Raw genomic sequence first — 14674 nt, 5'->3', positions numbered from 1 at the left:
CCACAAATGTAATATTCTATTGCCTCATCAGCAATAACAAATTTTTACACAATGGTGCTTTTATTGATGTTCCTACTTTTTTTTCCTACACATTCATTAATTTCTTGCCAGGTTCTAATCATATGTATTAGTATAGGATTATCTGTCTTTTTTTCTAGTGATTTGCCATTCCATTTATAGATATAATGCTTTGTTTCCTCCTCCTCCATCTGAACCCAAGTGGGGGGGGGTTGTCTTCAATGAAGAAGGCTGCGAGAAATCTAGCCTGTGCAGCTAAGTAGTATTTTTTTGACATCTAGTAGTCTAAGTTCTCCCAACGCGTAGTCCCATGTCAATTTTTCCAGTGCGATTCTTGGTACCTTATTATTCCATAGGAACTATTTAATATGATTGTTAAGTAATTTAAATTTGTTTTTAGGCAATAGAATAGGCAGAGATTGAAAAAGATACAGCAGTCTTGGCATTACCTTCATTTTGGCACAATTAATCCTTCCCACTAAAGTAATCGCTAAGTCACTCCATTTCTGCAGGCCCCTTTCTATCTTTCCAAGATAAGGAACATAATTTAGTTTGTACAGATTTTGCAAGTTATTGTCAGTTGCTATTCCATGATATTTTATTCCATCTGTCTTCCATTTAAATTTATTTCCTTTTTGCTGTCTTTCTTAATCAAAATTTGTTAATGGCATTATCTCACTTTTGTCCATATTTATTTTATAACCTGATATTCTTCCATATTTTTCTAGAGTTGCGTGAAATTTTTCCAAGGATTTAGCTGGGTCTGATAGGTATAGTTGCAGATCATCGGCAAATAGACTAATTTTATGTTCTTCTTGTCCAATTTTGAAGCCCTTTATATCTGGATCCACTCTTATCTCCACCAGTTCAATTGCTAAAATAAAAAGTGCTGGGGACAAGGGGCATCTCTCTCTACTCGATCTACTCAAGGGGAACACCGCTGACATCTGATTATAATTTCAGTTTGCAATTCCATTTTTATCTAGTTTATAAATGTTCTGCCTATGCCAAATTTTTCCAAAGGGCCAGTCCAAACAATCAAATGCTTTTTCCGCGTCCAGGGAGACTGTAATACTTGGATTCTGATCGTATTTTGCCATGTGTATTATAGTAAATAATCTTCCTAGACTATTTGAGGAATGTCTTCTTTTAACAAATCCTGCTTGATCTGTATGTATCAATTTTGTTAAATGTTGTCTTAGCCAATGCTTTCACTAGTATCTTGCAATCAGCATTAGTCTATATGATGACGTTTTTAATGTGTCCCTATGTTTTTCTTTGTAATACTGTAATATTTACAGTTGAGAATGATTCAGGGAGGGTCTGTGTTTCCACTGCTTGGTCCAGAACACCCATTAACAGGGGCATTAATAGTTCTTTAAATTGTAAATCTTAGGTGGGAATCGAACCTCCCCTGGTGATTGAATAGCCTATAGGGTACCCAGGTCCTTTTCAATTTCTTCCCTTGTAAACGAAGTGTCTAGTTCTATCCTTCCTCTCTCTTCTAGTTTTGGAAGTTCTACATTCGACAAAAATTCTTCCATTTAAATCTTGTCACCTAGTAATTTCATGAAACATTGTCCAAAAATATCATTGATTTATTTTTGTTTATATGCTAGAGACTGTTTTTATAGCATTTATCATTCTTGATGTCTCTTCTGCTTTATTCTGCCAAGATAAAACTTTGTGTGCCCATTCACCTAACTCATAATATTGTTGTTTAATTTTTAATATAGCTTTTCCTGTTTTATTTGTTTGTATTATATCTTAGCTTTATATTCTTCAGTAATCTGTATTCTTCTTGTAGTCCTTTTCTTTGATTTTTTTTTCTAATTCTATAATATCTTTTCCAACTGTTTATTTCTGCCATATATTCTCTCTTAATATTTTTTTGTCTTGGATATAATTTGTCTCCTCAAATATGCTTTGAGCATGTCCAATGTCAAAAAAATTATTTTTAGTGGACAGCTGATTTGATTCACAAAATATTTCTGTCTGTCTCTGTATAAATTTGCAGAAGTCTGTTCTTTAAAGTAATGTGGTATTAAGACTATCTGTATTCTTGTTTTTCCATTATTGCAGTAGTTATTGTTAGTGGTGAGTGGTCTGATAGAAGCCTTGCTAGGTATTCTGTTTTTATCACTCTACTTTTTAAAATTAAAAATAAGTCAATCCTTGTAAGAGAATCCTGCATCCTTGAGTAAAAGGAGTAGTCTCTAGTGGGATTTAATTGCCTCCATATATAGATAAAATGTACCTTCCTTCATAAATGAAATTGTGGTTTTTGCGTTTTCACCTCATTACTGTTCTTGCACATTTTTCTAGTTTTGGGTCCAAGCAAAAGTTAAAATCTCCTCCAAACAATATATTTTGACTTCCCTCTGCTGTTTTTAAGAAGATCCTTCATAAAGGCTTCATCATCATAATTTGGAACATAAATGTTCATGCTTCTACATAAATTTTACAATGTGCCATTACATACCTTCCGGCTTGATCAATCAAGTTTCTTCTATTAATACTGGTGTATTTTTATTAATTAGAATCGCTACGCCTTTTGACTTTGAACCAAAGGTGCCTTTGTCCCACCCATCTTTTTAATTTATCATGTTCCAAGTTGGTAAGATGTGTTTTCTGCAAAAAGATTATATCCGCTTTTAATTTCTTTAGGTATGCTAAGACCCTTTTCCACTTCACTACCCCATTTATCCCATTAATATTAAGACTAATAAACTTTAATGTTTTATCCATACGATTTTTCAAATATATTATATAACAATAAAATCTTTCCAGTTTATTTAAAAAAAAATACATAACATTTCCCTTTTCATTACACTTATGAGGAACATTCCCCTTTTAAGAAATATACACATTTCCCCTTTAAAAAAACACACACACATCCCTAGCTCTGACAATGATGTTAACAATAAAACCTGGAAGCCTGTGAAAAAAACCTGTGGAATCTTTTGAAGAAGAAGAACCCCCTCCCCTTAGCGCCTTCTTTTAAAACTGCTCCTCTCTCGGCACCATTTTCCTCTTAAGTCGGAGTTCCCACCCTGTTACTTTCATCTCCACTTTCTTTTCTTTTCAGAGCTCTCCATGCAAATGATAACTATTTTTCTTTTAGCAGTGAAAACAAGACGGTTCAGTACTTACTAAATATAAATTAAAAAAAGATGGGTCTTTTACTTCATCCCTTTTTAAAATAGACTTTTCAGTCTTCTCATCTGGTGACTATGAAAGTTTTTTCATAGCTTTCTTAAAAATTCTTCCACTTCTTCATTCTTGAAAATTTGTCGATTACCTTCTGAGAGATCCACCCTCAATGTCACTGGGTAAGTTATTGAATATTTAACATTTTTAGATCGCAGTTGTCCCTTCTTCATCAAATCCTTTTTTCGTTTGACAAAGGCAGGGCTAAAGTCCTGAAAAAAAACATTACTTTTTCATTGTCCCAGCATTTGTGGAAACCATGTTTCAAAGAAGCTTACCGGGCCTTTTCCCTCGATTCCTTCTCTAAGTCCAATGATTCTTACATTGTTATGTGCTGAAATTTTCCATATGATCGATCTTATCCATCATTCCTTTTCTGTCTGTGTCCCATGTTTTTGCTTTTTCTTCTAGAGCCTTTAGCCTGTCTTTTGTTTTGTCCAGTTCAGCCTCCACTTGAGTCATTTGTACCATTAAATCCTCCACAATTTCTTTAATTTCCATTTCCTTTTCCGATATGTCTCATCACTGATTCAACACTTGTGAAACGAGTGCACAAAGTTTCCATCTTGTTCAGGATGGTGGTTATATCTTGGGCCGACCTCCCAGCTCTGCCATGCTCAGCTGGTCCCAAGGCTCCTCCTGAGGCGCTCCTCATCAGGCTTTCACTTAATGTTCTTGGCTGAGCTGTTGATTCTTCATTTTTTGTTTTTGGTTGCCTTAGTTGTTTAGCACTAGTTGTATCTATTTTTGATGATAAAATTCTGGGGTTTTTTGAGCTTTCTGAGCCTTTTTAATATCTTTTATGGAGAGCTCTTTCAAAACATGTCTACTCTGATCCTCAATATGGCCACGCCTCCCTTTTTCATGACCTTTCAATGTAGTGAAATGTTTGAAGAAATCAAATTTAGATTTTGTTGACTAACTGACAGGTATAGATTATTTCATTTAAACTCTAATTTTGGACATTGTTGTGAGTTCAGACCTGCTCCAGAAGGCTTTTTATTTCCAACTGATATTTCAGTGCTGTAGTAGTAGAAATGATCTCAATATTAATTCTGTGTTGTAATTTTGGCACTAAAGATATTAAGGCACCATCAAGGAAGAGCAGGGAAGTGGACAAGGTTACCCAGTTCATATTAATTCCCTCATTCCATGCCACAACAAATGGAGGATGCCATTCCTTTCATAGACTTCTCACCCAAGGCCTTGTGATTGTTTTCAGATAACAATGAAAAGGCTTGAAATGTATGTCACGAGATGTAAATCATTTGAGATGGTTGATGTCTCGAGATTGCTATATAAATGTATTTTTTTCAAAGATAAAAATGAACTTTGCTTTATATATTCTGATAAAATTTGTATTTTAAGAGATTTGTTTGTTTTGTGCAGAAGATATGATGCATTACATTCAGGAGAGCAAGGTACGGGCTGCTGCAATGATTCGTACAGAAGTGTTTAGAGAACGGCAACAAACTGCACGGAAAATGCGAAAGTACTATTTGACTTGCCTTCATCAACTCTTGGCAGATGGTGGAACGAATGAAGGGTAAACATTTTAACTTGGCCATGTTTGTTCGAATATTAAAGAAATGTAATATATTACCTAGAGAAATCCCAAGACCTGACAAGATATTCCCTTGGACCTGGAGAGAGGCTCGTGTAGAAATTGCAGGACCCCTGGGAAAGATATTTAAAATTTGAATGAGAGGACATGAGTTAAGGATGAAAGCTGAAATGTTTAAAGTAAATTTCTTCATGCAGAGAGTGGCGAATGTGGAACGAGCTGCCAGCTGAAATGGTGAATTGAGACTCGATTCTTGTGTTTAAGAAAAATTTAGATAGGTCCATGGTTGGGAGGAGTATGGAAGGCAATGGTCCGGGTGCAAGTTAGTCAGACTGTGCAGAATAATAGTTTGGTGCAGACTAGATGTGCTGAGGGGCCTGTTTATGTGCTGTTGTATGGGTCTAAACACAAGAACTGCAGATGGAGGACACTTTCGTGAACAAAGAGAAACTGGGGGGATTTAATGGGTCACTCTGTTCGAACATCTTTTGCTGTGATTACCGGTAAATGGACCGTAGCATTTGTTTGATGAACATTTGGAAATTTGAGACAATCCAAAAATATGTTGTCTTAAAGTGAACCTTTTTTTTCTGCAGTTGAAGATGTATGATGTTCCAAACCAGAAAGTTGTCCACTTTATCATTCAAATCCAAAATAAGTTTGAATTTAAATATTTTTTTTTGAAAAACAGCAGTTTATTTGGTAATGTCTTGAAAGTATTGATGAATAATTTAAAGCATTCTTATAAAATACAAGTGTTTGAGTGCATGCCTGTGATGCTGAGTGCAGGGGGGGAATAGGTCAGGATAGCCAGCATTTTACCTCCATCTTGTCACAAGTATCCACACACACTCAATCAAATGCAAAAATCTGAGACAAGCTGGCAACCTTTGGAACTACCTCCTGTCAGTCAGCTAGCTTAATTAATTGTTATTGACAACTGAGGAAATCGTTGAAGAGAGTTGATGAGAGCAAACGTAGTTCACATGAGCTTTAATATTCAAGCTTCAATTTATTGTCCTACAATAAAGACAATGCAATTTTACACAAAATTTGTTTTCATCTGCTGTAAGAATGACATATTTGCCATCGGAAGAAATTGCCTGAAGCGCCTCTTGCTTTCAGAGGAGGTTCCTCATGGTGGGTTGGTCCAGAGGGTGAAAAGGACAGGCATGTTGGCAAACTGAATCCAAACTAGCTTCATGATGGGAAACAGAGGGTCATTGTGGAGGGTGTTTTTCTGACTGGAAGTTGCAGCATGGGTATTGGTGCTGGCACATTTGTTGTTAATAATATTACAAATGAGTTCGATGAGAATGTACTGGGCCAATTAGTAAGTTCACCAATGACACCATAATTGATAGAGTTTAAGGTAGCAAATAGAGCTGTCTAAAAATAAGTTGGGTTGAGTGATAGCAAATTCATTTCATTAAGTGTAAGGTTATGCACTTTTTCGGTGTCAGTGCTGCACAATTGCTCAGCAAAAGGAGGTGTAAGGTGATCCTTCCATGCGATAGCCTACAGGACTCCCTTGGGCAAAGTGTTGGAGCTGTTTAGCCTACCAAGCAGGGTCACATGAAGCCGTGGATTGCAGGTTTTTACAAGCAGGCTCTACAAATTGGAATTTATGGTTGTAAAAATAAAAACACTGGGCAGATGAATCTACTGATCAATGTCCAGGGTTACCCATCCTGAATGGACACTGCAACTGAAGAAAGCAACAGGAAACCTCTTCAGTATTTTTCCCTTGTATAATCATGAACTCAACATGGACTACGGTCTCAGCTCAAAGATGGAGCTTTTACTGAAGGAGAACAGGGGAGGCAAGAACTACAATTTGGAGAGTTGGAGAGCGTGACGGATGGAGAGACATGATCGCCCACGCTGAACAGCAAGGCACCTGAATGATGAATGAATTCACTTTGAAAAGCGATGGGGCAGAGATATCAGGAACAACAAGGATCAAATCCATTGCTCCCTGAAAATGGTGACACAGGTGCATGGGGTAGGGAAGGTGGCATTTGGCACATTTGCCTTACAGGCTGAAGTTGGAATGTCCATGTTGTTACTCAGAATGTGATTAGATTGGACTTGGAGGATTGGTCCAATTCTGGTCCAGATTGCTAGCAGCAGAAAAGGAAATTGCCAGGATTGGAGGCTGTGCTTAGAAGAGATTGAATGGAGAGTCTTTTTTCCAGGACTGAATGAGATATTTAAAATGAGAGGGGAGAAATTGGATGGGAAAATTTTGCCTCAGAGGGTCATGGCTATCTGAACGGAGCTGCTTAAGCAGGAGGTAGAGGTAGAAGCAGAGGAAGAAGAAATTACAGTGTTTAAGGAAGGGATCAGGTGTTTTGTGAACAAGGGGATTAGTGAGTAGACATACTGGTTGTATGAACCTTTTCTGCCCAGTACAGTTCCATTGGAACTCATGGCTAGTGTACAAATTAGATGGTTAAGAATTTAAGGCCACAAGCATATTTTGAATTACACTGGCAGATTAAATTAATACTGAAACACCCACATAAATCTTCACAGTGCTGAAAAGAGGATCATGAGTGCTGCTGGCAAGCTGGCTGCAATGGCCAAAGCTATAGAAACACCTCAACCGAAGGGAAAGCATGATAAACCTGAAACCCATGCTGGTGTGTATAATTATTCACAAAATTATTTCTTAATAGTTTGATTGAATAAAGTTTATATATTTTTTCCTTTTTCTTTTACAAATGAATGTTAATAATCAAGAATAAGTGAACATTTCCTCAATTTGCTCAAAACAATACCTTATTTTCCATCTGGGCACTCTCCAGCCAGATGGCAGGAACATTGACTTTACTGCCTTCCACTAAATCTGCTTGCCCTTTCTTTTACCCCTTCCCCGTCTTTCCAGTTCCTCCATCCAGCCAGCCATCCCTACCTCCCCCACATTGCTGCTGTCCCCTCCCTCCTTTCCCTACTTATCATCTCCTGCACTGAAGAGGGGAGGTCAGGAAGCTCCAGTGTGATTTGGATAAATTGGGGGACTGGGCAGATCCATGGCAAATGCACTACAATGTGGATAAATGTGAGGTTATCCACTTTGGTAATACAAACCGGAGGGCAGATTACTATTTGAATGGCAATAGATTGGGAGATGGGGAAGTGCAGAGAGACCTAGGGGTTTTTGTGCATCAGTCACTGAAGGCGAGCATGCAGGTACAGCAGGCGGTTAAAAAGGCAAATGGTATGTTGGCCTTCATATCAAGAGGGTTTGAGTATAGGAATAAGGATACCTTACTGCAGCTGCACAGAGCCTTGGTGAGACCACACCTGGAGTATTGTGTGCAGTTTTGGTCGCCTTATCTGAGGAAGGATGTTCTTGCAATGGAGGGAGTGCAGAGGCGATTCACCAGGCTGATACCTGGAATGGCAGGAATAACTTATGAGGAAAGATTGCACAATTTGGGATTGTACTTGCTGGAGTTTAGAAGATTGAGAGGGGATCTCATAGAGACATATAAAATTCTGGCAGGACTGGACAAAATGGATGTGGAAAGGATGGGGGAGTCCTGAACCTGGGCCAATGGTTTGAGAATAATAGGCAAACCATTTAGAACTCAGATGAGGAGGAACTTCTTTACTCAGAGGGTGGTGAATCTGTGGAATTCATTGCCACAGAGAGCAGTAGAGGCAGGTTCATTGAATATATTTAAGAGGGAATTAGATATATTTCTTCAGTATAAGGGAATTAGGGGTTATGGAGAGAAGGCGGGGACAGGGTACTGAACTTTAAGATCAGCCATTGAATGGCGGAGCCGGCTCGAAGGGCCGAATGACCTACTCCTGCTCCTAGTTTCTATGTTTTCCCCCCCCCCACATTCTTTTGCTTGGAAGCCTGCCGGTATTTTCTCATACTTAGATGAAGGGCTCAAGCCCAAAACATAAAAGACACTGTTTTACCTGCTGAGCTCTCCTGCATTTTGTATTTTACTTTGCTCAATTTATGACACAGCCTTGCTCTTCTCAACAAACAGCTTGTTGGGAAATGGTCACTTTTCTATCTTATCACAATCCGAGTCACCTTAAATGATGTTTATCATTTCAGAACAGAATTACAGACAGCAAAACAGAAACTGATTGGTTACCCTAGGGAATAGAATAAAAGTCTTGAAAAGCTATTATCGATGGGAAAGTGTTTAATTTGGGAAGGGCTAATTATAATAATGCAAAGCAGGAACTAGCAGGAGTAAATTAGAAACAAATGTTCAAAGGTGTAAGCACAGAACTAATGTGCAGGAAGTTTAGGGACCACTTGTGCTGGGTTCAAGATAGGCTTGTCCCAATGGGATTCGGAAAAGATGGTAGGAAAAGGGAAAAGTATGTTGAAACAGGTGAGGTAGCTAGTCTAGAGGAAGAAGGAAGCATGAATTAGATATAGGAAGCAAGAAACAGAAAGGGCTCTTGAGAAGTATATGTCAGCCAGGAAGGAGTTTAAGAAAGGACTCTGGAAAGCTCAAAGGAGGCACGAGAAGGCCTTGGCTTTAAGGATTAAAGAGAATCGCAAGGCGTTGTGTACGTATGTGAAGAATAGAAAGATGACGAGAATGGAGGTGGGGCCGCTAAAGGATAAGGGGGGCAATGTGCCTAGAGGTGGAGGAGGTTGGGGAGTTCCTAAATTAATTATTTCCTTTAGTAGAAAAGGACCTAGATCAGGGTGAGGTCAGAATAGATCAGGGTTGTGTGCTGCACAATATTGAGATTAAGGAAGAGGATCTTTTTAAAAACATTAAGATTGATAAATGTCCTGGGCTGGATACGCTATACCCCAGGTTGCAATGGGAAGTGAGGGAATAGAGAGCTGTAGCAGTGGCGATGATCTTTGAGTCCTCTTCAGCCACAGGGAAGGTGCTGGAGGATTGGAGAATGGACAATGTGGTCCCCTTGATTAAGAAAGGTAATAGGGAAAATCCTAGGAATTAAAGAACGGCGAGTCTTACGTCAGTGGTGTGCAAACCATTTGAGAGGATTCTTAAGGATAGGATCTAAGAGCATTTGGAAAAGTACAATCTACACAGGGATAGTCGGCATAGCTTTCTGAAAGGTACCTCATGAATCAAAATGAATTTTTTGAGGAGGTAACAAAGGAAATTGATAAGGTTAGAGTGGTAAATGTGGTCTCTGTGGATTTTAGTAAGGCATTTTACAAGGTCCCCCATGAAAATCTCATTCAGAAAGTCATAAGGCATGGGATCCATGGAACTTTGGCTGTGTGGATAAAAAAAAATTGGCTTGCAAGTAGAAAGCAGAGAGTAGTAATGGAAGGAAAGTATTCAGCCTGGAGGTCAGTGACTAGTGGAGTGTTGCCCAATTAACTTCCACCCCTAGTACGTACTTGTGGGCCAAAGCGGCCTGTTCCCATGCTGAATGTCTAAATTAAAAGGTTGGCCATCCCTGATCTAGATGAAGAAGCTTTTATTGAGGGAGAGTTGGAGGAGGGGCGAACGTCTTGTTAGTGAGTGTTAAGAATTTAGTTGCATTTAAAAAGGTGTAGAGGGCAAAGGGTTAAGCAGAGTGTTGGTTTATGGGTGTGAGTAATTGAGGTAATTGGCAAGGACAAATAAAGGGAGGGGAAACTAAAGGAGTGGCCAGAGAGTGAGTGGATCAGTGAAGGAGTGGAGCTCCTTACACGACTGGGGAGTGGTCATGACAAGAACAGGTAAGAGGTGAGAATTATAGTAAAAGGGTAAGTTACAGGTTCTTTTATATCAGACAGTAGCATTGGCAGTACACATCTAGGATTAGTGTTGTGCTTGGAGTGCCAGATGTGGGGACCCTGGGAAACTACAATCCTCCCAAAGGACCTCATCTGAACCAAGTGCATTGAGATGCGGCTCCTTAAGGACCATGTTGAGATCTGGAGCTGCAGCTCTAGAGAGAGAGAGAGAATAGAGAACACCGATGCAACAGTCTCCCTCAGAAATTGGTATATTGTTTTAGATACTGTTGGAGAGGTTGACTTGACAGAAAAAGGGAAGAGGATTCTGGTGCTGTACCCAGTGCTGTGGTCAAGAGAGAAAGGAGAAATGCAGTAGTTATAAGGATTCCATCGTGAGGGGAACAGACAAGAGATTGTACGAGCATGGTAGGGATATCAGGATGGTGTATTACCTCCCTGGCACCAGGGTGCGGGATGTCTCGGATTGGGTCCAGAGTACTCTGAGGGGAGAGGGTGAGCAGCCAGAGGTCTTGGTACCAATGACATAGACAGAATAAGAGAGGGGGTCTTGAAGGAAGATTACGTGGTTTGGGAAGAAAGTTGAAAAGCAGGACCTCCAGAGTGGTGATCTCAGGATTGCTGCTTGTGCCACGTGCTAATGAAGGTAAGAATAGGAACATTAGACAGATAAATACATGGCTAAGAGGCTGGTTCAGGAGACAGGGTTTTAAGTCCTTGGATCATTGGGATCTATTTTGGGGGAGGTATGACCTATACAAAAAGAATGGGATACACCTGAACTCAATATCCTGGGAGGGATGTTTAGGGAAAGATGATAGCTATCAGGGAGGGTTTAAACTGAGCTGGAGGGAAACCAGGGTGTTAAGGTTAAGAAAGAGGAAAATAGTCAAAGATACCGTGCTGTAAAGATGGCAAAAGGGGCAGGCAGGTCAAAAGACAGCATAATTTGCTATGTAATAGAAATACAGCAAGATCGATAACAGATAATGGTATAGGTTTACTGTTCTTAAATGCATGTAGCATTAGAAATAAAGTGGGTGACCTTGTTGTACAGCTACAGATTAAAATATATGGCATTGTGGCATTCACCAAGACATGGCTGAATGATGGATGTAATTGGGAGCTGAATGCCTAAGGGTACACTGTGCGGGAAAGATAGGCATGTAGGTGGAGAGGGTGGCGTGGCCCTGACGGTAAGCAATGATATTAAATTACTAGAAGGATTAGAATCCTTATGGGATGAGTTAAAAATGGCAATGATAAAAGGACTCTAATACCAGTTATATACAGATCCCCAAACAGCAGACGGGGTGGACTATGAGTTACAGCTGGAAATAGTAAAAGCATGTCAGAAGGAAAATTTCAAAATAATTTTGGGAGATTTTAACATGAAAGGGGATTGGGAAAGTCAGGAAGGTTCTGGATCCCAGGAGAGAGAGTTTGTAGAATGCTTACAGGATGGCTTTTTGGAGCAGCTTGTCAATAAGCCCATCAGAAGATCAGCAGTTTTGGATTGGGTAATGTGTAATGAAAGGTTTTGATAGAGTGAATGGGGATAAGATGTTTCCCTTGATGGGTGAATCGAGGACAAGGGGTCATAGTCTTAAAATTAGAAGTTGTCCATTTAGAACAGAAAGGAGGAAGAACTTTAGTCAGAGGGTCGTGGATCTGTGGAACTCACTGCCGCACAAAGCAGTGGAGGCCAGATCACTGGGAGAATTTAAACAGAGAATGGATAAATATCTCATTAGTAAGAGTATCAACGGATAAGGGGGAAAAGGCTGGAAATTGGAACTAGGTGTGAGCATAGTTCAGCTTCGTGTAGAGTCGCAGAACAGACGATGGGCCTAATGACCTGCTTCTGCTCCTTTAACTTGTGAACCTGAGGTGAGTGGGAGGGGAAGGTTGAGATTCACTGCTCTATACCCAATTGTTACTGAAATACTTTGCTTGAGAAAAATTGTCATTGGCCCATTTCCTTTGGAGTTATGAAACCGTGCACATAACGAGTCAATTAGGTACAATGAAAACAGTGGTTTTCAAACTTTTTATTTCCACCCACATACCACCTTAAGCAATCCCTAACTAATCACAGAGCACTGATGGCATCGGAATTACTTAGTGGTATATGAGTGGAAAGAAAAGGTTGAGAATCACTGCCTTGACTTCTCTTGTTGGTCACATTTGTGCCATTTTTCCATTCATAATTCTCTTTTTTCTTGGCATATAAAAATGCAGAAATTAGTGAGAAAACAGGACTGGGAATCATTTAAAAATTTACAGAAAGAGAGAAAGTCATTAGGAAAGAAAAGATGAATTATGAAAGAAAGTTAGCAAATAATATACAAAAGGATACCAAGAGTTTTTTAAATATATGAAGAGTAAAAGAGAGACACTGGTAGATCTAGGACCGATTGAGAATGATGCTGGAGAAATTGTAATGGGTAACAGGGAGATGGCAGAGGAACTAAATGAGCATTTTGCATCAGTCTTCATTGTGGAAGACATTAGCTATATACCTGATAGTCAGAGGTCTTAGGAAATAGAATTAGGTACAGTCAAGAGTACTAGAGAGATAGTCCTTGGGAAGCTAAATGGATCAAGGATAGATGTCTCCCAGGCCAGATGAGGTGCACGCACAGATTCTGAAGGATGTGGCTTTGGAGATTGAGGAGATATTGGAATTGATTTTCCAGAAATCAATAGACTCTGTCATGGTTCCGGAGAATTGGAAGATTGCAAATGTAGTTTCACTGTTTAAGAAAGGAAAGAGGCAGAGGAAAGGAAATTATAGGCCTATTAGTCTGATATCAGTGGTTGGAAAGTTATTTGAGTTCATCCTCAATGGCGAGGTTATGAAATACCTCGAGGTGCATGAAATGATAGGTCCAAGCCAGCATGGATTCATGAAGGGAAGATCCTGCCTATCCAAACTATTAGAATTTTTTGAGGTGCTTTCTGGTAAGATGGACAAGGGAGAGGCAGTGGATGTCATGTATTTGGATTTTCAAAAAGCCTTTGATAAGGTGCCACATAAGAGGCTGGTTAATACGATGAGACCCATGGAATTACAGGAAAGATATTAGATTGGGTGAAGCATTGACTGATGGGCAGGAAGCAAAGGGTGGGAATGAAGGGATCCTGTTCTGGTTGGTTGTTGGTTACTAGTGGTGTTCCGCAGGGGTTAGTATTGGGTCTGCTTCTTTTTACCATGTATATTGATGATTTAGATGATGGTTTTGTTGCAAAGTTTGCAGATGACACCAAGATAGGTGGTGGAGTAGGAGGAAGTGTTGAAGAAACCGAAAGGTTGCAGAGAGACTTGGACAGTTTAGGAGAGTGGGAAAAGAAATGGTAAATGAGATACAATGTTGAGAAATGTACAGTTGTACATTTTGGAAGAGGAAACAAACAGGCAGATTATTATTTGGATGGGGAGAAAATTCAAAATTCACAAGTGCAAAGGGACATGGGGGTCCTCGTGCAGGATACCCTAAAGTTTAACCAGCAGTTTGGATTGGCAGTAAAGAAAGTGAATGCTACGTTGGCGTTCTTTTCAAGAGGAATAGTGTATGAGTAAAGAGGTGTTGATGAGGCACATAACGAGTCAATTAGGTACAATGAAATTTGGAGAACTGTATGCAGTTTTGGGCCCATTTTCTTAGAAGGGATGTAATGATGTTGGAGAGAGTACAAAAAAAGATTTATGAGGATGATTCCTTATGTTAGCCCTTGCATTCCAGGAGTGTATATCGATTCTTGGACTGTTTTCATTGGAGTATAGAAGAATGAGAGGGCATCTCATAGAAATATTTTGAATGTTGAAGGGTTTAGATAGAGTAGATGTGAATAAGGTGTTTCTCTTATGTGGCACCTTATCGAAGGCTTTTTGAAAATCCAAATACATGACATCCACAACCTCTCCCTTGTCCATCTTACCTGAGAGCACCTCAAAAAATTCTAATAGTTTGGTCAGGCAAGATCTTGCCTTCATGAACCCATGCTGGCTTGGACCTATCATGTCATGCACCTCGAGGTATTTCATAACCTCGCCATTGAGGATGAACTTAAGTAACTTTCCAACCACTGATGTCAGACTAATAGGCCTATAATTTCCTTTCCTCCGCCTCTTTCCTTTCTTAAACAGTGAAACTACATTTGCAACC

At 39.5% G+C, this 14674-nt stretch overlaps 1 protein-coding gene across 2 annotated transcripts in view; it reads left to right on the top strand.

Moving 5' to 3' along the window:
- Nucleotides 1–14674, top strand: part of cep152 (centrosomal protein 152) — a 213821-nt gene that overhangs the window by 194955 nt on the left and 4192 nt on the right. Inside the window, exons 24-26 of one of the 2 annotated variants that reach the window (XM_069911318.1) lie at nt 4618–4774; nt 7331–7437; nt 8877–9353. In XM_069911318.1, coding sequence (XP_069767419.1) covers nt 4618–4774; nt 7331–7437; nt 8877–8908 — 296 coding nt within the window. In that variant the 3' untranslated portion in view covers nt 8909–9353. Of the gene's footprint in view, nt 1–4617; nt 4775–7330; nt 7438–8876; nt 9354–14674 lie in introns of those variants that run through there. The other variant, XM_069911317.1, reaches the window with a different exon arrangement.

Source organism: Narcine bancroftii, chromosome 14 (genome assembly GCF_036971445.1).
Source record: "Narcine bancroftii isolate sNarBan1 chromosome 14, sNarBan1.hap1, whole genome shotgun sequence".
NCBI classification, from domain to species: Eukaryota; Metazoa; Chordata; class Chondrichthyes; order Torpediniformes; family Narcinidae; genus Narcine; species Narcine bancroftii.
The sequence above is the reverse complement of the archived record's forward strand: the minus strand, read 5'-3'. Positions and strand labels throughout refer to the sequence as shown.